General features: G+C 43.6%; 1 protein-coding gene across 30 annotated transcripts in view; it reads right to left on the bottom strand.

Moving 5' to 3' along the window:
• Positions 1-23,383, bottom strand: part of PTK2 (protein tyrosine kinase 2) — a 161,894-nt gene that overhangs the window by 51,722 nt on the left and 86,789 nt on the right. For 12 of the 30 annotated variants that reach the window (XM_075270076.1, XM_075270078.1, XM_075270077.1 and 9 more), the window contains 9 exons: positions 18,854-18,916; positions 15,882-15,936; positions 15,145-15,294; positions 14,595-14,672; positions 13,959-14,066; positions 12,071-12,188; positions 10,186-10,224; positions 6,805-6,835; positions 6,201-6,253 (listed from right to left, as the gene is read on the bottom strand). In XM_075270076.1, the coding sequence (XP_075126177.1) occupies positions 6,201-6,253; positions 6,805-6,835; positions 10,186-10,224; positions 12,071-12,188; positions 13,959-14,066; positions 14,595-14,672; positions 15,145-15,294; positions 15,882-15,936; positions 18,854-18,916 (695 nt within the window). The remainder of the gene's footprint in view (positions 1-6,200; positions 6,254-6,804; positions 6,836-10,185; positions 10,225-12,070; positions 12,189-13,958; positions 14,067-14,594; positions 14,673-15,144; positions 15,295-15,881; positions 15,937-18,853; positions 18,917-23,383) is intronic. The other 18 variants (XM_075270058.1, XM_075270070.1, XM_075270063.1 and 15 more) reach the window with 3 other exon arrangements.

Here is a 23,383-nt window from a genome sequence, read left to right as displayed (position 1 = left end):
TGACTGTCTCTCTGCTGTCTCTAATATCATGTCCTCGCTCTATCTGAAACTAAATCTCTCTTACGCTGGGTTCACACCTGCGTCTGGGGTCTCCGTTCTATGGTTTCCGTCTTCTGCATGCCAGAAGACGGAAACCATAGACCAGGTCCGGCCGTGCGCGGCGGTGAGCGTTTTGCGCTCTCCGCCACGAAACCGGATTTTTTTATCCGGACACAGAGTACTGCATATCCGACTCTGTGTCCGGATTATAAAACCCGGTTTCGCGGCGGAGAGCGCAAAACGCTCACCGCCGCGCACGGCCGGACAGCTTTCTCACCCATTCAAATGAATGGGTGAGAAAGTCTCCTGCAGGTTTCCGTATCCTGCCTGTGTTTTAGGCAGGAAACGGAAACCTAAGTACGGAGACCGGGCCGCAGATGTGAACGAGCCCTAAGACTGAATTACTACTGTTTCCACCATCTAACAGATCTGTCCCTGATATATCCATTGCAGTCTCAGGCCTTACTATAACTCCTAGGCAGCATGCCCGCTGCCTTGGGGTCATATTTGACGCAGACCTTTCATTCACCCCTCATATTGAATCACTCGCACGTTCATGTCACCTCCACCTCAAAAACATCTCCAGAATACGCCCTTTCCTTACCAGAGATACACTAAAGACACTTATTGTCTCTCTGATTCATTCTCGCCTTGACTACTGTAATTCCTTACTAATCGGTCTTCCCCTCACTAAACTCTCTCCTCTACAATCTATTCTGAATGCAGCGGCCAGGCTCATCTATCAGGCTAGACGCTACAGCGATGCCTCTGGTCTGTGCCAGTCGCTACATTGGCTGCCTATTCATTATAGAATAAAATATAAAGTTATTACTCTCATCCACAAGGATCTCCATAATGCCGCACCTCCCTACATTTCTTCCCTCATCTCTGTCTACCGCCCAACCCGTGCTCTCCGCTCACTCAATGACCTAACACTTACATCCTCTATTATCAGAACCTCCCACGCTCGTATACAAGACTTCTCCCGAGCTGCACCACTTCTCTGGAATGCTCTACCCCGGACAATCAGATTAACTCCCAACTTCTACAGTTTCAAACGCAAACTAAAGACGCATCTTATCAGACAGGCCGATCACAATTCCTAATGCACAAAATTGTCTGAACACTGTATAAGCAATGCCGCCCCTGCTACCTCTTGTGTCACCCCCTCTACCTCATAGATTGTAAGCTCTTTTGAGCAGGGCCCTCAGTCCCATTGTGTGAAATGACGTTCTTTGTTATGTATGTCTGTATCTGAATCCTATAAATTGTACAGCGCTGCGGAATATGTTGGCGCTATATAAATAAAATGTATTATTATTATTACTGCTCCTATGTACAAGAATATAACTACTATAATACTACCTCCTATGTACAAGAATATAACTACTATAATACTACTCCTATGTACAAGAATATAACTACTATAATACTACTCCTATGTACAAGAATATAACTACTATAATACTAACTCCTATGTACAAGAATATAACTACTATAATACTACTCCTATGTACAAGAATATAACTACTATAATACTTCTATGTACAAGAATATAACTACTATAATACTACTCCTATGTACAAGAATATAACTACTATAATACTACTCCTATGTACAAGAGTATAACTACTATAATACTACCTCCTATGTACAAGAATATAACTACTATAATACTACTCCTATGTACAAGAATATAACTACTATAATACTACTCCTATGTACAAGAATATAACTACTATAATACTACTCCTATGTACAAGAATATAACTACTATAATACTACTCCTATGTACAAGAATATAACTACTATAATACTACTCCTATGTACAAGAATATAACTACTATAATACTACTCCTATGTACAAGAATATAACTACTATAATACTTCTATGTACAAGAATATAACTACTATAATACTACCTCCTATGTACAAGAATAAAACTACTATAATACTACCTCCTATGTACAAGAATATAACTACTATAATACTACCTCCTATGTACAAGAATATAACTACTATAATACTGCTCCTATGTACAAGAATATAACTACTATAATACTACCTCCTATGTATAAGAATATAACTACTATAATACTGCTCCTATGTACAAGAATATAACTACTATAATACTACTCCTATGTACAAGAATATAACTACTATAATACTACTCCTATGTACAAGAATATAACTACTATAATACTACTCCGTACAAGAATATAACTACTATAATACTGCTCCTATGTACAAGAATATAACTACTATAACACTACTCCTATGTACAAGTCATCTATCTTGAATGAGTAAGGGATTCGGATGTGTCATTATTGCCCTTTGCAGATGACACAATGATGGGATGAGTCAGATTATTTTGGTTTGGTTCTTTCTCAGCTTCTTTTAGGTCAGAGAATATTATTTTGCTAGACAAGGGATTTCCTGAGACCAGAATAGAATATCGGGGATAACAATGGTGGCCCGGTGGGTGTAGAGTTGCTCATGAGATAGGAATGTATCTTAGGAATTGGTTTTGCTGTAATGTCGGCAATAAATGTCCATTCAAAAAGAATAAATCAAAGGCTTAATTGATATGGGGGGGGGGGGGGAGGCTATTTGGGAGATCACTTTAGATATAGGACGCTTATTCGTACCGTTCAGTCTCATGCTGGCCATACATATACAATATTTATCTGCAGATTCCGCTAAATTTGGTAAAATTCTCAGAGACTCTGATGTTGGTGGGGGTCATAGACAAGAGATGAACAGCAGACACTATCTGGATCTGCCAATAATCTGCAGGCATTCGCCTCATATTTATGGCCGGCAGGTATAAAGCATCTCTGCAAATAATCTTGGCTACACAATCTCTCCTATATTCTATACGCTATAGTGAGGAAACAGACCAGGTATATTTTTATCCTGCAGTCATGTAGCTCTGCAGAGGCCACTGTGGTCAGAGAATGTTATTGACAGTCACATACAGCACGTTCCACATCTCTCTGAAAGCACTGAGCTGCATGAGGTCCCAAAAATCACAGTCTGCACAGAGTATAAGTGTGTGCGAAGGAAAGACACAGGTGTAAGGAGAGAGGTAGATTAAAGATTTAAAAGGAAACATCCACTGAGCTGTGAACCTACATAAACCAAGAAAACTCGTGGAGCCCTGAACCTGCATCTTCACAAGCAGAGAACATCTACTGAGCTCTGAACCTGCATCTGCACAAGCAATTAATGTCCACAAAGCACTCAATCAGCATCCACACAAATAGGGAAAACCCTCTGAACCTGCATCTGCTCAAGTAGAGAACACCCACTGAGCTCTGAACCTGCATCCGCACATGTAGAGAACACCCACTGAGCTCTTAACCTGCATCCGCACAAGCAGAGAACACCCACTGAGCTCTGAACCTGCATCCGCACAAGCAGAGAACAGCCACTGAGCTCTGAACCTGCATCCGCATAAGTAGAGAACACCCACTGAGCTCTGAGCCTGCATCCGCACAAGCAGAGAACACCCACTGAGCTCTGAACCTGCATCCGCACAAGCAGAGAACACCCACTGAGCTCTGAACCTGCATCTGCACCAGCAGAGAACACCCACTGAGCTCTAAACCTGCATCTTCACAAGTAGAGAACACCCAGTGAGCTCTGAACCTGCATCTGCACAAGCAGGGAACACCCAGTGAGTTCTGATCCTCCAAAAAACAGGTTTAGAAAAAGATACATACCTCAACCTGACCCCCCCACCAAAAAAAAAGAATAGTGCCACGGCTGTCCTTCTGTGTGTAGTACTGCAGCCTCATTTACTTCAATGGAGTGAAGCTGCAATGCCACACACTACCTGTGAACAGGAGTGGCAGTGTTTCTGGAAGCAATGTCTTCCTTTAAATTAAGATGACAAATTATTTTTTTTTCCCCAAAGGAAAAGTCTACAAAGTCCTGACAGTTGTGAAAATCAAAAATTCGCTCAAAACAGTTGTCACTTCCTTTCCCTGGCAACACACACATCAGACTGCTCAACAGGAAAGTTCCTTGAAAATTAAGGGATCTGTGCAGTGCCCTGATGGGAGTGACAACTGTGATGGAATGTAGATTGATCCCTGCACCTTCCATCCTAATGTGTATGGCTTTGGAGAAGCTCGGCAGCGGCCTGGTCACCTCCATGTTTATGCCATGGGCCTGTGGCATCCATTCAGCATTCCTCCTACTTAGCACAGGAAGCTGCGAGTTCCCGGTGAGAGCCTATTAATGAGGTGGTGGCCATGAAGAGACAAGGAGTCCATTGATGCAGAGGCACAGAGCTCCTGTTCACAGCTGGAGACAGACCGGGCACTGTACCTCGCACACTAGACGGGACGTATTCAGAAAGGGGCCTGTGTATCTGGGATGAGATCCACGGACCGCTGAGAGAGTAAACACCACACCAGCGCTGAGACAAATCTACTAAATACGCGTTATGGGGGTCTTGTACCTGATGAGGGGTAACGGTGATACTGCTCCCCATGTCAAGGCCAGCTAATCCCTGGCAGAAAACTGTGCAGTGCACAACATCCCCTTAAAGATACTGCGAGAGTGCAGGTGTGCAAAGGCATTGAAAGAATGTGCACAAAGGAATAAGGTGAGCGCGCAAAGAAATCAAATGAGGGTACGGAAAATAATTGAGTAAGGGTACACAAAGGAACGGAGCAAGTATGCGTGCATGTAAAGGATCAGGCAAGAGCACTGATGTGCAGAAGAACTGAGCAAGCATGTGGGCACGCAAAGGAATTGGACAAGGGTGCACAAAAGAACGGAGCAAGTATGCGGGCGTGCAAAGGAATTAGGAAAAGAGCAATGACACGCAGAAGAAGTGAGCAAGAGAGTGGGCGCGCAAAGGAATCTAGCGAGGAAGCGCAAAGGTATCGGACGAGAGTGCACAAAGGAATGGAGCAAGTATGTGGGCGCGTAAAGGAATTGGGCAAAAGCACTGATGTGCAGAAGAACTGAGGAAGAACGGGGCGAGCAAAGGAATAGGATAAGGGTGCACAAAGGAATGGAGCAAGTATGCGTGCATGTAAAGGAATCAGGCAAGAGCAATGAAATGCAGAAGAACTGAGCAAGAGAATGGGCATGCAAAGGAATCGGACGAGAGTGCACAAAGGAACGGAGCAAGAGAGAAGGTGCGCTAAGGAACTGAGTGAGTACGCAAAGGAATCAAGTAAAAGCGCGCAAAAGGAAAAAGGTAAACCAAGTCAGATTGTAATACTCTCATCATTCCTAAGACCATGCCAAAGACAAAGTGCGGCCAAAGGAAGAACAACAACAATAGTGAGAGGGAGGGGGTACAGTAATGGTGACAATGACATCCGCTCACATCCTGCACAGCGGGTGACAGACATCAGCGCGTCCTCCTCGCAGGGTGACATCATTACTGTGTTTACAGCAGAGGGGACGCGGCGTGCCAGCTCCCTGTGTACTAGTGGCCGCTCATCCTTTCCATGCCCCAGGACAGTCACATCATTCCTCCAGCCGCAGGGACCGGACTATTCCAGAACCGCATAAGAGTTGTTAACCTGTTGGCTGCCAGTGGTGCTGTAAACATTAAACCTTGTGCGTACAATTCTGTGACGGCGCTACATGTATACGGAGGACAATCCAACAATCGTTCCATTCACACAGACTACGCCACTCATCGGGATCCCCTGAAGAGTTTGTTTTTCCAAGGGTTTGGCCCGTTAAACCCCCAAATGGGCTGAAAAACTAAATCCAGAAGCAAAACAGCAGGAAAGAAAGAGCGTCTCTGTACGAGCAAGCAGCCATGTGTCACAACAGAGGGACTAATGTACAAATACACGGGAAGATGTAGCAGAGCTCACCCTGTCACTGTGGTGTTACATAGGACTGCAGGTGACATCTGCTGGGTGAAACGATACCTGTGCATTACACAGGACTGCAGGTAAACCTACATCAGTTCAAAGATTTCATCGGCATGAAGTGTTCTGCACACCCTTACATAGGACTGCAGGTCACGTACTAGGATGAATGTCTTACATAGGACTGCAGCTACAACTTCTACATTGTTACACTGTTTACTTCTCAGACATTCCCATGTGAACAAACTCTTCATCTGCTCATCTGTTGTCACTAACTCATTATCTGTGCAGAAGAGACCGCGGGCCCCTTACCTGAGACGGAGACGGGGTGCGCCCTTATGCCGTGCTTCTCGTTGTTGGCGAGCCTGTAAGAGAGCGGATGGCATGTGTGAATGGTGCACATTCTTCATGGTCACTGAGGCTCTGCATTCATCATACTCACAGGCTACCTTCTGTAATTAGCCGGACCGATCCATTCTACACAGTGTCAGAGGGGGAGCAGAGTGACGGAATGCAAGAGAGGGATTGGGGGGAGAGCAGGGAAAGTTCTAATGGTTTCCCCTATTGGATGAAAAATTTTGGCACTTGTACATTCACGCTGCAGAGACTAAATCTGCTATTTTGCTGCAGGAATAATCTTGGCGGTCAGAGACAGGAGGGACAGTGCGTGTGCGGGCAGACAAGATCATCTGGCCGCGACTTCCTTCTTACACTGGACAGTGGAGGCAAAACAGAGAACGTCCTCTTAAAGGGGAAATCATCCACATAGAATATTCTCAATGATGCGCAGACACAAGTCAGTAGATCGGAGGACTCTGACAACACTTGATATCAATTTTTTTTTTTCGTTTCCCATTTAAAGGGGCGCCGACCCTCATATAAAGCAGAATAAAATGGGAAAGGTTTTAAGACTTACTTTGGTATCGATGGCAAAGCTCGTTCTCCTTCTGTATAGAGAAAGGAAAACTAAGTTATTGTACAATAGCATAAAACACAACATAAGTATGAGAACACACACACACATATATATATATATATATATATATATATATATATATATATATATATACACAGAGAGAGAGAGAGAGAGAGAGAGAGAGAGAGAGAGAGAGAGAGAGAGAGAGAGAGAAAGAGAGGGCAGTCACATAGGTAGACTCTACACTGTATCCTGTGTTACATCCTGTATTATACTCCAGAGCTGCGCTCACTATTCTGCTGGTGCAGTCACTGTGTACATACATTACATTACTTATCCTGTATTATACTCCAGAGCTGCGCTCACTATTCTGCTTGTGCAGTCACTGTGTACATACATTACATTACTTATCCTGCATTATACTCCAGAGCTGCGATCACAATTCTTCTAGTACAGTCACTGTGTACATACATTACATTACTTATCCTGTATTATACTCCAGAGCTGCGCTCACTATTCTGCTGGTGCAGTCACTGTGTACATACATTACATTACTTATCCTGTATTATACTCCAGAGCTGCGCTCACTATTCTGCTGGTGCAGTCACTGTGTACATACATTACATTACTTATCCTGCATTATACTCCAGAGCTGTGCTCACAATTCTTCTAGTACAGTCACTGTGTACATACATTACATTACTTATCCTGTATTATACTCCAGAGCTGCGCTCACTATTCTGCTGGTACAGTCACTGTGTACATACATTACTTATCCTGTATTATACTCCAGAGCTGCGCTCACTATTCTGCTGGTGCAGTCACTGTGTACATACATTATATTACTTATCCTGTATTATACTCCAGAGCTGCGCTCACTATTCTGCTGGTACAGTCACTGTGTACATACATTACATTACTTATCCTGTATTATACTCCAGAGCTGCGCTCACTATTCTGCTGGTACAGTCACTGTGTACATACATTACATTACTTATCCTGTATTATACTCCAGAGCTGCGCTCACTATTCTGCTGGTGCAGTCACTGTGTACATACATTACATTACTTATCCTGTATTATACTCCAGAGCTGCGCTCACTATTCTGCTGGTGCAGTCACTGTGTACATACATTACATTACTTATCCTGTATTATACTCCAGAGCTGCGCTCACTAGTCTGCTGGTACAGTCACTGTGTACATACATTACATTACTTATCCTGTATTATACTCCAGAGCTGCGCTCACTATTCTGCTGGTACAGTCACTGTGTACATACATTACTTATCCTGTATTATACTCCAGAGCTGCGCTCACTATTCTGCTGGTGCAGTCACTGTGTACATACATTACATTACTTATCCTGTATTATACTCCAGAGCTGCGCTCACTATTCTGCTGGTACAGTCACTGTGTACATACATTACATTACTTATCCTGTATTATACTCCAGAGCTGCGCTCACTATTCTGCTGGTACAGTCACTGTGTACATACATTACATTACTTATCCTGTATTATACTCCAGAGCTGCGCTCACTATTCTGCTGGTGCAGTCACTGTGTAGATACATTACATTACTTATCCTGTATTATACTCCAGAGCTGCGCTCACTATTCTGCTGGTGCACTCACTGTGTACATACATTACATTACTTATCCTGTATTATACTCCAGAGCTGCGCTCACTATTCTGCTGGTACAGTCACTGTGTACATACATTACATTACTTATCCTGTATTATACTCCAGAGCTGCGCTCACTATTCTGCTGGTACAGTCACTGTGTACATACATTACTTATCCTGTATTATACTCCAGAGCTGCGCTCACTATTCTGCTGGTGCAGTCACTGTGTACATACATTACATTACTTATCCTGTATTATACTCCAGAGCTGCGCTCACTATTCTGCTGGTACAGTCACTGTGTACATACATTACATTACTTATCCTGTATTATACTCCAGAGCTGCGCTCACTATTCTGCTGGTACAGTCACTGTGTACATACATTACATTACTTATTCTGTATTATACCCCAGAGCTGCGCTCACTATTCTGCTGGTACAGTCACTGTGTACATACATTACATTACTTATCCTGTATTATACTCCAGAGCTGCGCTCACTATTCTGCTGGTACAGTCACTGTGTACATACATTACATTACTTATTCTGTATTATACCCCAGAGCTGCGCTCACTATTCTGCTGGTACAGTCACTGTGTGCATACATTACATTACTTATCCTGTATTATACTCCAGAGCTGCGCTCACTATTCTGCTGGTGCAGTCACTGTGTACATACATTACATTACTTATCCTGTATTATACTCCAGAGCTGCGCGCACTATTCTGCTGGTGCAGTCACTGTGTACATACATTACATTACTTATCCTGTATTATACTCCAGAGCTGCGCTCACTATTCTGCTGGTACAGTCACTGTGTACATACATTACATTACTTATCCTGTATTATACTCCAGAGCTGCGCTCACTATTCTGCTGGTGCAGTCACTGTGTACATACATTACATTACTTATCCTGTATTATACTCCAGAGCTGCGCGCACTATTCTGCTGGTGCAGTCACTGTGTACATACATTACATTACTTATCCTGTATTATACTCCAGAGCTGCGCTCACTATTCTGCTGGTACAGTCACTGTGTACATACATTACATTACTTATCCTGTATTATACTCCAGAGCTGCGCTCACTATTCTGCTGGTGCAGTCACTGTGTACATACATTACATTACTTATCCTGTATTATACTCCAGAGCTGCGCGCACTATTCTGCTGGTGCAGTCACTGTGTACATACATTACATTACTTATCCTGTATTATACTCCAGAGCTGCGCTCACTATTCTGCTGGTACAGTCACTGTGTACATACATTACATTACTTATCCTGTATTATACTCCAGAGCTGCGCTCACTATTCTGTTGGCTTCAGAGGTGAAACCTTATCTAGTAAGGTGTCCACTGCAGAGCTTTCAGGCTATAGGCCACTAGTATTACATCTACATTCACTTCCATTGTTCTGTGCTCAGATATTCATCCCCACTATGTGCAGTGTAATAAATACTTTACCGAACAGACTTGTAAAGAATGCAATACGAACCAACCAACCACCTCCACTCCGGCCGTACATGTGTGACCCCGGCATTACTCTGATAGTTACCAGCCATTGGCTCATTTCTCAGGCCCTGCATTTGCCCCACCAATCCGTTGTTACCCCCATGGCCTGCTGTAGGCAGCTAATAAAGTAGAACCTCAACTCTGCAGGTTTATATATAATGCCTCTAGTTATCTTCCCTGCACTTCCCTATAGCTCTGTGTTTGTGTCAGTTTTTACTGCCGTTCTAGAGTTCTATACCTGAACTCGGAAGCTCAGGATGAAGCAGGCCACCGTTTCCTCCCAGGATAGAAGAGTCACAGAGTGGAATCATGGGGGGAAAAAAAGGAAATGGTGAGATGAAGGTTTTTAATGCGATTATTAGTAGATCATGCTGCAGCTATGGCGCCCCCTGGAGGAGCAGATATGGAGGTGCAATTTCTGCCTATGCATGTGCAGCCATCTAAACATTAACCAGGAGGCTCTGGATGAACAACATGCCCTGGAGAGCGATAGCAGTGAAGGCCCAAAGCAGAAGACGTGAAAAGAAATGTAACCCCCTGGAAACCCAAAAAAATCTTATGCAGGGATCGGATCAAGCATTTCATCTCTCCAAATGCACTGCAGCAAGCAAGCAAGCAGGGGGCAGCAGAGAGCGCAGCTCATGCAACCTGGGAGATAAGAGGAGACGTGAATGCAGCTCTGGATGTGAGTGGAGTGGATATATAGCGACTCCTGCACTGCATTCTGGGATACTTCCTTACAAAACTTAACATGACAGGAACAGATTTCCCACAATGCACCACAGCAAAGCAAGCCGGACACAGACAAAGCCGAGACAGGACAGCATGCAGAGATTGCAATGCAGCTTTGGACAGGACTAGAGAATAAGATATAATGTTATCTGTGATCACAAACATGTTCCCTACTTGTAGATTTGTCAGTGAAGTGCGTTGGAGTCCAGGCATTAGATTTCATGGCCGCTCAGGAGGAGCTCCCCTCACCCTACAATGGCATCTGCCCCCTGGGGACTACGACTACAGGAAGTCCATAGTCAATATTAGGGGGGGGGGGGGGGAGTGAATCCTTTCCAGGGTCACTAAAAGCATCAAGAGGTCATTGAGGCGGATCAATACAAGGGGGGGGGGGGCGGATGTGAACAGAAAAGGGTCAGGGGCACACTGTACTCCCTGGGTGAACGTGAAACATTAGACACGTCCATGGCCGCAGCAGAGAAGGTTGTAGATTTGGGGTACACGGAGCCCTCCAACATCACCATAACTATGGCTCATGCACTGCCGAGAAACGTGTCCGCTCAGCACTTCTACGTCCATATGTATTGTTACTACACGCGGCTGATGACTTTGTATCCGGTCGCCGTGTCCTTGGACATCAGATTCCGGGCACAATTTGCCTCCTCGTTCCATAGTCACTTCCTTTCCCTTCTGGCATCTGACTTGAAAGTCCAATTACAATGTAAATGAGTTTCCCGAACCCGCGGGTCACCTTCTGTTCCTGACAATGGTCTCCCGTCTGACAACACAACCGTAGTATAACGCCCTGTGCACAAGACTGTTCGCCGTACATGGAATGAATGGCGTACGGCCGTCACCTGTGTGAAGTTTGGGGCATTACACAGACCTCATCAAAAGTGTAGATAGAGGGAGCTGCAAAAACAGCACCATAAAGTTCTACAATGATCTAAGTCTTGTAGGAGATCCAGGGATCACCAAGGGCTAGGTTTACAGGGTCCTTCTCTTTTGGAAGAGGGCTTGCAATGGACTGCAGTATTATACGCTATATAGGGGGCCTATATGGCATCGTGGTCAGACCTCTCATCCTATCCTTACCCTGCATGTTCTTTGCTATCTCCTGGTATCTCACTTGGCATGCAGTGCAGGTCTGTACATTATGCAAACGCGGCTCCAGCATCCCCCGACATGCCGAATAATAGGTCTCTGTACACAGCAGATTATCATCGGTGAGAGACTGGCTGCTCACATCTACCCTGGAGGATATAAAGGCTTTGTCGCTGTGGTGGCTGCAGGGCAGTATATGTGTCATGTGGCCCCGCTCATCCTGGCTCCTGATCTCCATTCCTAGAACCAGAAACAGCACAACAGTGCAGCACGGGCAAACAACTTACCTTTCTGCGGCCGGATGATGAAGGACTCCGAGGCTCCGTGGACGAGTCGACAGTATCCATCTATCAAGTCGGCCATGTTCTCCGCAATGGTGAGGGATGGGGCTGTCACAGTGAGAGGCTGCGAAGGGACACCAACAATAGGGGTATTATTGTTATTAGTGGGTCTGAAGAATACCCCTCCCCCGTACAATCTGAGCGCGATGGCTCAAGTCTACTAAGTATGTGCCGCAGGGAAGGAAACAAGATTTCTATACGCAGGCAGTAAGTAAGGAGGAGGGGGCACTTCTCCAAACTATATATATATATATATATATATATACACGTGTGTGTGTATTAGATTACTGAAGCTGCACCAATATATGATTTGTCTAACGCTGACCCCAAGGGAAGGGATGGGGACAACAATGTCCACCACACCAACCCCGAAGGAAAGGTAATCAACAACACAAGCATCCCCCGAGGGAGAGGGACAGACCCCAAAGGAAGGATAAGGAAGAACACAAGCACCCCGTGAGGGAGAGGGACAAACCCCAAAGGAAGGGTAAGGAAGAACACAAGCACCCCCTGAGGGAGAGGGACAAACCCCAAAGGAAGGGAAAGGAAGAACACAAGCACCCCCTGAGGGAGAGGGACAAACCCCAAAGGAAGGGAAAGGAAGAACACAAGCACCCCCCTGAGGGAGAGGGACAAGCCCCAAAGGAAGGGAAAGGAAGAACATAAGCACCCCCTGAGGGAGAGGGACAAACCCCAAAGGAAGGGAAAGGAAGAACATAAGCAACCCCTGAGGGAGAGGGACAAGCCCCAAAGGAAGGGAAAGGAAGAACACAAGCATCCCCCGAGGGAGAGGGACAAACCCCAAAGGAAGGGTAAAGAAGAACACAAGCATTCCCTGAGGGAGAGGGACAAACCCCAAAGGAAGGGAAAGGAAGAACACAAGCACCCCCTGAGGGAGAGGGACAAACCCCAAAGGAAGGGAAAGGAAGAACACAAGCACCCCCCTGAGGGAGAGGGACAAGCCCCAAAGGAAGGATAAGGAAGAACACAAGCATCCCCTGAGGCAGAGGGACAAACCCCAAAGGAAGGATAAGGTAGAACACAAGCATCTCCTGAGGGAGAGGGACAAACCCCAAAGGAAGGATAAGGTAGAACACAAGCATACACTGAGGGAGAGGGACAAACCCCAAAGGAAGGGAAAGGAAGAACACAAGCACCCCCTGAGGGAGAGGGACAAGCCCCAAAGGAAGGGTAAGGAAGAACACAAGCACCCCCTGAGGGAGAGGGACAAACCCCAAAGGAAGGGAAAGGAAGAACACAAGCATCCCCTGAGGCAGAGGGACAAACCCCAAAGGAAGGGTAAGGAAGAACACAAGCACCCCCCTGAGGGGGAGGGACAAACCCCAAAGGAAGGGTAAGGAAGAACACAAGCATAACCTGAGGGAGAGGGACAAACCCCAAAGGAAGGGAAAGGAAGAACACAAGCACCCCCTGAGGGAGAGGGACAAACCCCAAAGGAAGGGTAAGGAAGAACACAAGTATACCCTGAGGGAGAGGGACAAACCCCAAAGGAAGAGTAAGGAAGAACACAAGCATCCCCTGAGGGAGAGGGACAAACCCCAAAGGAAGGGTAAGGAAGAACACAAGCATCCCCCTGAGGGGGAGGGACAAACCCCAAAGGAAGGGTAAGGAAGAACACAAGCATAACCTGAGGGAGAGGGACAAACCCCAAAGGAAGGGAAAGGAAGAACACAAGCACCCCCTGAGGGAGAGGGACAAACCCCAAAGGAAGGGTAAGGAAGAACACAAGTATACCCTGAGGGAGAGGGACAAACCCCAAAGGAAGAGTAAGGAAGAACACAAGCATCCCCTGAGGGAGAGGGACAAATTTTACCTCTGGGGCTCCAGAAATTTTTAGCTGCAACATCCCTTTCCTGTCCTTGTCTTCGCTGCTTGAATACTGGATTGTCTGCACCTGAGTAAAGTCTGTGAGATGGGTCGGCTGCAGGAGAAAAATAAGTCCATGGCTCAAAAGGGTTAATTTCAAGGTCCCAGCGATAGGATAAGACATCTCCAGGCTTTGCTCCCAACCCCCATTTTATGGGACACTTAGACATCGCTACCATTGCTATAACTTCATCCCATCGAAAATGCAGATGGTCTCGATTAAAGATTTGCTACCGTTTTGTGTCTGTGACTTCTAGGCGGAGTTACTGGTTTCCATGGCTATACAGACTTATTGTACAATCAGACTTCTGCTCGTTAACCTCGGCTTGTAATTTAGCAAACAGAAAGAGAAACATAATAGCAGTCTCTGACGACGAAGGGATTGCCTGTCGTCTGTAACCATGGATAGACACCAGTCTGCACATAACCTGCACATCACATAGACGACCTGGAAAATCCTTTGGAGTAATAATTGATTTATAAAACCATTCCTTAGGAAAAATCAATATTGTATGTCTTCTATTTTCACTGCAAGCACATACATATAGTCTGATGGCAAAATACCCGGAGGTGCAGAACTTACATTGGATCCTTTGTCTGTAAGATAACTGATCCCTTCCTCGGGTCCAATCGCCAACTCCACAGATATAACCCAACTGGACTTTAATGGGTTATGTGATCAATGGTGTCAAGATAAGAAGTGGAAGGAGCATGAAAAAGAAAAGAGAAGTCAAGTGTCAACCATTGGCAACAAACTAGACCGAAAAAGAAGATGTGAAGTGCGGCAAATACCCCTGAACAAAGCGGTGGCTTAACCCTTAGTATACAGAGCACACGCCCAACCCCTATAAAGAAAGGCCTATCCCTCCCTGGTCTATAGAGGACTCCTGCACCCAAATATAGGGGCCTTTACCCTGCATACAGTATATAGAGCCCTGTGCAAAGGTATAGGATTCAGTATACGTGGTATAATCTGCACACCTATTACAGTGCTGGGCGCAGTTGCACGATTTGGACAGTATCCCCAAACTTCTATCTAGCCTTAATACCAGAGAGGGTCAACTATAGTCAGTATGGACAGACAAAACTCCTATAGCTAACAAGCAGAGAAGACAGGTTTAGGAATGTCCTACCATACTTACTCCGAGGGCGCACTTGAAGCATTCCTTGTCATATCGATAGACCGGAGAAAGGATTTCAAAGAACTTCAAGATACTTTCTTCCCTGTTGAGGTTGGCAAACTGGCGGAACGTCTGCTGGATCAACTTCCGTAACGTTTTTGCCTGTAAGGACAGAAATCAGAGCTTGTTCCACAATAGACAAACCGAGGGCCGTGTCAGCTCCTTACTGGCACTGGGCAGACCAAGCATGGACTCCATGTTAGCTTTCATCTGCATAGTACAAGAAGGTGGGCCAAGGCTAGAAAGTGCTCTTAAAGGGCATGAACGACACCAGAGAAAACCTTCCCTTTATGAGCTCTAATTTATGGAAACAGTCTCGAGTGACCTGTGACCGGGATCCGCTGCTCAGGATAGATCACCATTGTAAGCCAAGGCTAAGTCACAGATACACTGGATACAGAGAGGAACCTGGGCTGTGCCTTGGCCAGTGACTCCGGCCCAAACTCAGTCTGGAGACTCGGCCCCCATGCTCAATCATATGGTAAATCCAGACCATTTCCTAAACTGAATGTGTCATTGCCTGAGTGATATATAATATTATCAGACCGCTCCACTGTCCTGTATATATCATGGCTCAGGAGCCCTGGCATCACAGACCACTATGCAGGGAGGCCGGGTCTCTGGCTGATGCATGGACCAGATATGCCATTTTGGACTCAAATGATGTGAGAAAATTGTACGAACTTTACCTTCACAGAATCGAGCAAACTCTTAGGGAAGAACCTCTTCAGACCGACATCTTTCCTGAAAGACAATAATAAGCATACAGCTCAGAGCGGGCCGGGTAAACGGCATTAGCACCAAGATTGATAGCGGGTGTCACAAGAACCCAGAGGCGGCGAGCGGCACAATCCTCCTGTCATAGCTTATAAATTCTGTGTCCTCCCATAGATCAGTCATCATGTCTGCCGCCTCCATGTAATATACTAATGCAACGCTCTCCCATTGTGGCAGTGTATATGGACGCGTGTCTGAGTGGTTACGGCACTATCTGTATCAGGTTTCCTGCTTTAAGTAAATGAAGTCTAATCGGGTTGTCTTTCCAAAGTAAAACGCTGCCCACACGCCCCATTATGGAAAATAGAGGGGGGGGTCATGTGCTCAGGAACCTCCAATATTATTCACAGGATATAGGAGCTGCCTCTATATATACACAGGGGTGGTAATGGTACAGCCCCACACTGTAGAGAACTATAGTCAGACGCCACGTCCTCCGGTCATGACTAGAGATGAGCGAACACTATTCGAAACTCCCGTTTCAAATAGCACGCACCCATAGGAATGAATGGACACAGCCGGCACGCAGGGGGTTAAGCGGCCGGCCGCCCGCAAAGTCTTTGTGCTGGCTGCTTCGGGAGTTTCAAATAGTGTTTGCTCATCTCTAGTCATGACCAATGATCGCTGTGGGTACAAGAAGCTAGACCACCAGGTATCAGCTGGTCAAATGTTGTGACAGCTACTTCTATATTGAGGCCTATCATTAGGATAGGTCATTGTACGTAGTCGTGGGGTCTGACACACAAGGCCTCAACTATCAACTGATCTCTGGGGCGCTCAATCCTGAACATGAAGGTACTTGGTCACACGATACTGTAGCAGTTCAATTCTATTCAAGAAAATAGGTCAGAGCTGCAATACCAAATACAGCCACTATGATATGTACGGCGCTGTGCTTGATATACAAGGAAGAGGCCGCAGAATTCATTGAATGTTGCAGTCTCTTCAACCAGGGGGTCTCAGCTGTCGGACCACCTCGGATCAGATATTGATGACCTATCCTAAGGATCAATCCTTACATCATCTTTACATGCTTTCATCCAATGGAAGCTAAACCCCCTGGTGTGCCAGCCTTAGGCCCCACGCACATGACCGGGCGCAGTCTGAGGGGGTTCGGAGGCTCCATTCTATTCTGTGTAATATGAAGCATCTTCTATGCAGCTCCATGAAAATGGAACAAAGCGGAACCCCCATAGAAACCAATGGAGTATGGAGGACACTTGGGCACAATCTGGGCGCCTTCTGTTAAAACTTCTGCACCCCCTTGGCCTGCGTACACTGTTGCATGCATGAGGACTTTACCTGCGGCCTGTAGTCTATGTCCACATTGCATGTCTGTCACAATGGAGGATGAAGAAGTCCTGCACACAAAACTTTGTTTCTGTCCATTGCCCTCAGACATCCATTGGAGCAGACTATAGACAATGGGGTCCGTCTGGCTACATATAGAACTGTGAGTTTAGTTGTATGAATGTCCATTGATCTGGTCCTTAGACTGATGGCTGACGCTAACGTGGATCTGTTTAGATCACCAAGGAATGTCTATAATTGAAGAAACCACCCAAATAGGATCGGATACGTTTTGTTACAATGTATCACTTTGGAATCCCAACAATATCGAAAGAATGAATCCATGCAGTGAAAGGAGACGGATCATAAAAGAGAGAAACTGAAACAAACTACATAAGGAAAGACTCCCATATACTGAGCAGAAGTCTCCATTATTGGGAACCCTAAAGGAATTGTCTTATTGACAAGCATCAGTCGGGAGTCTGACGGCGCATGTTCAGAGGTGAGGTGTCGCGTGCTACTGCACAATGGAATCATTTCCAGCAGATAAGGGTTAATGGTCTACGCCAGGAAATACAGGATCCGACCCCGAGGAGCGCCGTACACGACATTCCTAATGATCAAACATTTCTGGGTCGCTGTATAGGGATTGGCGCTGTCACTGCCGCAGAACAGACACGTCTGACAGAATAATGGCCAATTAGAGTGATGTAAATGTCACGGCAGCGAGGGGAGGGGGACGGGAGCAACATTTAGGGAATAAATGTGGTGATCAGGAATATACTGTAATAGGCGCAAAGCGGCGAGGACTTGGGGTCAAAGCTCACGATGTAAGAATGAGAGAGGTAAATCCTCAAATCTGCACGGAGATAAGAGAATATATACAAACCCCAGGAAAGGAAGGAGAACGATAGAAAGAGCTACAAACACAATGTGAACAATCTATACATGTATGTATATATATATATATATATATATATATATATATATATATATATATATATATACACACACACACACACACACACACACACATACAGAGAGTATACGGCAGGCTCGCTGACAAAACAAACAGCTGCAGGTAATGCTGGGGGAGAACACCACATGCTCATCACTAGGGAGGATTCTGATTCTTCTTTCATTGTTCCTACTAGACTAACACAAATTTTTTTGAGACATCTGTAAATTGCCGCTTATACACAGAGGTCCACCATATACTGTATCCAGTCTACAACACTAGGAGAGATTAGATTATGGGGATAAAGTCTATCCTTAGGGAGAAACCACCTTCTCAGGTGTGTGGAGACTTATACAGCCATAGTTGCTCCACTGCAAAGGAACATGGGAAGAATATGCAAATCTGTCTCCCAAGGTGTAAACAGGGAGACAGTGCCTCTGTTATGCTGCCCTCTATAGCGAGCATTTGTTCAGGGTGCTTGCTATAGAGTGCAGCATAACAGAGGCACTGTCTCCCTGTTTACACCTTGGGAGACAGATTTGCATATTCTTCCTAGGAGAGATTACTGACACTTAGGAAAAGCAACTACAGGAAAGATCAAATAGAAGAGTGACCCCTAGTGGCCGAGATACTTACTCTAACACTTCATAGTTCGACTTCTTCTCCAGGGCGTTACCTCTCATCTCCCCGTATGACCGCCTGGAATCAGAAAATAGACATCAGAATACACTGCAGGGAAATGCACTACAACATCATAGAAATCACCACATGGGGCAGTATTTTACTAGTTATATTCTTGTACATAGGAGTAGTATTATAGTAGTTATATTCTTGTACATAGGGGTAGTATTATAGTAGTTATATTCTTGTATATAGGGGGTAGTATTATAGTAGTTATATTCTTGTACATAGGAGTAGTATTATAGTAGTTATATTCTTGTACATAGGAGTAGTATTATAGTAGTTATATTCTTGTACATAGGAGTAGTATTATAGTAGTTATATTCTTGTACATAGGAGTAGTATTATAGTAGTTATATTCTTGTATATAGGTGTAGTATTATAGTAGTTATATTCTTGTACATAGGAGTAGTATTATAGTAGTTATATTCTTGTACATAGGAGGTAGTATTATAGTAGTTATATTCTTGTACATAGGAGTAGTATTATAGTAGTTATATTCTTGTACATAGGAGTAGTATTATAGTAGTTATATTCTTGTACATAGGAGTAGTATTATAGTAGTTATATTCTTGTACATAGGAGTAGTATTATAGTAGTTATATTCTTGTACTTAGGAGTAGTATTATAGTAGTTATATTCTTGTATATAGGTGTAGTATTATAGTAGTTATATTATTGTACATAGGAGCAGTATTATAGTAGTTATATTCTTGTACATAGGAGGTAGTATTATAGTAGTTATATTCTTGTACATAGGAGTAGTATTATAGTAGTTATATTCTTGTACATAGGAGTAGTATTATAGTAGTTATATTCTTGTATATAGGTGTAGTATTATAGTAGTTATATTCTTGTACATAGGAGTAGTATTATAGTAGTTATATTCTTGTACATAGGAGTAGTATTATAGTAGTTATATTCTTGTATATAGGTGTAGTATTATAGTAGTTATATTCTTGTATATAGGTGTAGTATTATAGTAGTTATATTCTTGTACATAGGGGGTAGTATTATAGTAGTTATATTCTTGTATATAGGAGCAGTATTATAGTAGTTATATTATTGTACATAGGAGTAGTATTATAGTAGTTATATTCTTGTACATAGAGGTAGTATTATAGTAGTTATATTCTTGTATATAGGAGTAGTATTATAGTAGTTATATTATTGTACATAGGAGCAGTATTATAGTAGTTATATTCTTGTACATAGGAGTAGTATTATAGTAGTTATATTCTTGTACATAGGAGCAGTATTATAGTAGTTATATTCTTGTACATAGGAGGTAGTATTATAGTAGTTATATTCTTGTAAGATAAGATAAGATAAGATAATCCTTTAATAGTCCCACATTGGGGAAATTTCAGCGTGTTACAGCAGCATAGTAATACAGATACAGGATAATACAGAGTAATATATTACAGACGTAGACACAGATAAGCTGAGAAGAGAAGATATACTAGGAGTCCATGGCAGCTAAGGAAAAACAGAAGAGAAAGAGGAAGACTTCATGGTCATCCTAATAATCATTAGTTCTCTGTGCGGAGTGATCTTCGTTTGGTCTGATGTAGATTATACAGCCTGGTCGTGGTTGGAAGGAAGGACCTGCGATAGCGCTCCTTCTCACACTTGGGGTGTGTACATAGGAGCAGTATTATAGTAGTTATATTCTTGTACATAGGAGTAGTATTATAGTAGTTATATTCTTGTACATAGGAGTAGTAATATAGTAGTTATATTCTTGTACATAGGAGATAGTATTATAGTAGTTATATTCTTGTACATAGGAGCAGTATTATAGTAGTTATATTCTTGTACATAGGAGTAGTATTATAGTAGTTATATTCTTGTACATAGGAGCAGTATTATAGTAGTTATATTCTTGTACATAGGAGTAGTATTATAGTAGTTATATTCTTGTACATAGGAGCAGTATTATAGGAGTTATATAATTGTACATAGGAGTAGTATTATAGTAGTTATATTCTTGTACATAGGAGTAGTATTATAGGAGTTATATTCTTGTACATAGGAGTAGTATTATAGTAGTTATATTCTTGTACATAGGAGCAGTATTATAGGAGTTATATAATTGTACATAGGAGTAGTATTATAGTAGTTATATTCTTGTACATAGGAGTAGTATTATAGTAGTTATATTCTTGTACATAGGAGTAGTATTATAGTAGTTATATTCTTGTACATAGGAGTAGTATTATAGTAGTTATATTCTTGTACATAGGAGCAGTATTATAGTAGTTATATTCTTGTACATAGGAGCAGTATTATAGTAGTTATATTCTTGTACATAGTAGTATTATAGTAGTTATATTCTTGTACATAGGAGTAGTATTATAGTAGTTATATTCTTGTACATAGGAGGCAGTATTATAGTAGTTATATTCTTGTACATAGGAGTAGTATTATAGTAGTTATATTCTTGTACATAGGAGCAGTATTATAGTAGTTATATTCTTGTACATAGGAGTAGTATTATAGTAGTTATATTCTTGTACATAGGAGTAGTATTATAGTAGTTATATTCTTGTACATAGGAGGTAGTATTATAGTAGTTATATTCTTGTACATAGGAGTAGTATTATAGTAGTTATATTCTTGTACATAGGAGGCAGTATTATAGTAGTTATATTCTTGTACATAGGAGTAGTATTATAGTAGTTATATTCTTGTACATAGGAGGCAGTATTATAGTAGTTATATTCTTGTACATAGGAGGTAGTATTATAGTAGTTATATTCTTGTACATAGGAGTAGTATTATAGTAGTTATATTCTTGTACATAGGAGTAGTATTATAGTAGTTATATTCTTGTACATAGGAGGTAGTATTATAGTAGTTATATTCTTGTACATAGGAGTAGTATTATAGTAGTTATATTCTTGTACATAGGAGGCAGTATTATAGTAGTTATATTCTTGTACATAGGAGTAGTATTATAGTAGTTATATTCTTGTACATAGGAGTAGTATTATAGTAGTTATATTCTTGTACATAGGAGGCAGTATTATAGTAGTTATATTCTTGTACATAGGAGGTAGTATTATAGTAGTTATATTCTTGTACATAGGAGTAGTATTATAGCAGTTCAAATCAAATCAAATCAAAAAATGCTTTATTGGCACGTCCGAATAGGTATTTGGCATTGCCAAAGCTAGTAAAGTGGGTGGGTGGGTGGGGGAGTTGGGTTGGGTGGGTGGTGGGTGGGTGGTGGGTGGTGGGTATGGGGGGGGGGGGTTTCGGTTATAACAGTCCATGGAGTCTCATCTTCCTCTTCGTTGGTGACTGCTATATGGGGAGGTGGGGGTGGGGGTGGGTGGGGCGGGTGTATTGGGATAAATATAACAGTCCATGGAGTCTCATCTTCCTCTGGTTTGGTGACAGCTGGACACGTATTGGGCAGCGATCTCCACAGTGGCCTCTTCTTCTCCCAGTAGGATGTAGAGTTTCCTCTTCTCGTCTGCAGATATGAAGTCTGGGATGTGGGCAGAGAGTCTTTGGTAGTAGACGGCCCTCACAGCTGAGTATTTGGTGCAGTGTAGCAGGAAGTGGGTCTCGTCTTCTAGGACCCCCTGGTCACAGTGCTGGCACAGTCTCTTCTCCCGTGGCTTGTACGTCTGTCTGTATCGCCCCGTCTCTATCTCTAGGTTGTGGGCGCTCAGTCTGTACCGGCTCAGGGTCTGTCTGTGCTTGGGGTGGCGTATTCTCTCCAGGTAGGTGGCCATGGTGTAGTCCCTTTGTAGGGATTGGTACACGGTGAGTTTCTTGGAGTTATTTATTTAGTTTCTCCATTCTTCAATGTACCGCTCTCTGTTTGCCTCTGTGGTCGCCTTTATTTCGGCCTTGGTTATCATCTGTTGGAGTTTTTGGTTTGGTGGTTGGCTGCTGTTTGGTTGTTGAATGTCTGGTTTGCTCAGGTGGCTTAGCCATGCTTGGTGGTGGTAGGAGTCAGGCTTGCTCCCCTGGATGTGTGCCTGGAAAGCTAGCGCCCTCTTCTGTACGGTGAGCCATAGGGGGAGTCTGCCTAGCTCTGCCCTGCAGGCTATGTTGGTGGTGTTGCGATGGACATGTAGCAGGTATTTGCAGAACTCCAGGTGGAAGTTCTCTGTTGGGCTGGAATCCCACCTTGACTGGTCTGGGTAGGTGGCTGGGCCCCAAACCTCACTGCCATAGAGAAGGATCGGGGAGATGACAGCGTCAAATATCTTCATCCAGACCCTCACCGGTGGTTTGAGGTGGTACAGTTGTCTTCTGATGGCGTAGAAGGTTCTGCAGGCTTTTGCTTTCAGGGTTTCTATTGCTGCTTTGAAGCTTCCTGATTGGCTGAGCTCCAGCCCCAGGTAGGTGTAGCTGTTGGTTTTCTCCAGTTATATTCTTGTACATAGGAGTAGTATTATAGTAGTTATATTCTTGTACATAGGAGGTAGTATTATAGTAGTTATATTCTTGTACATAGGAGTAGTAT

This window comes from Leptodactylus fuscus, chromosome 4 (assembly GCF_031893055.1).
Source record: "Leptodactylus fuscus isolate aLepFus1 chromosome 4, aLepFus1.hap2, whole genome shotgun sequence".
Classification (NCBI taxonomy): domain Eukaryota; kingdom Metazoa; phylum Chordata; class Amphibia; order Anura; family Leptodactylidae; genus Leptodactylus; species Leptodactylus fuscus.
Note: the sequence above shows the minus strand (reverse complement) of the source record. Positions and strands in the feature narration are given on the sequence as shown.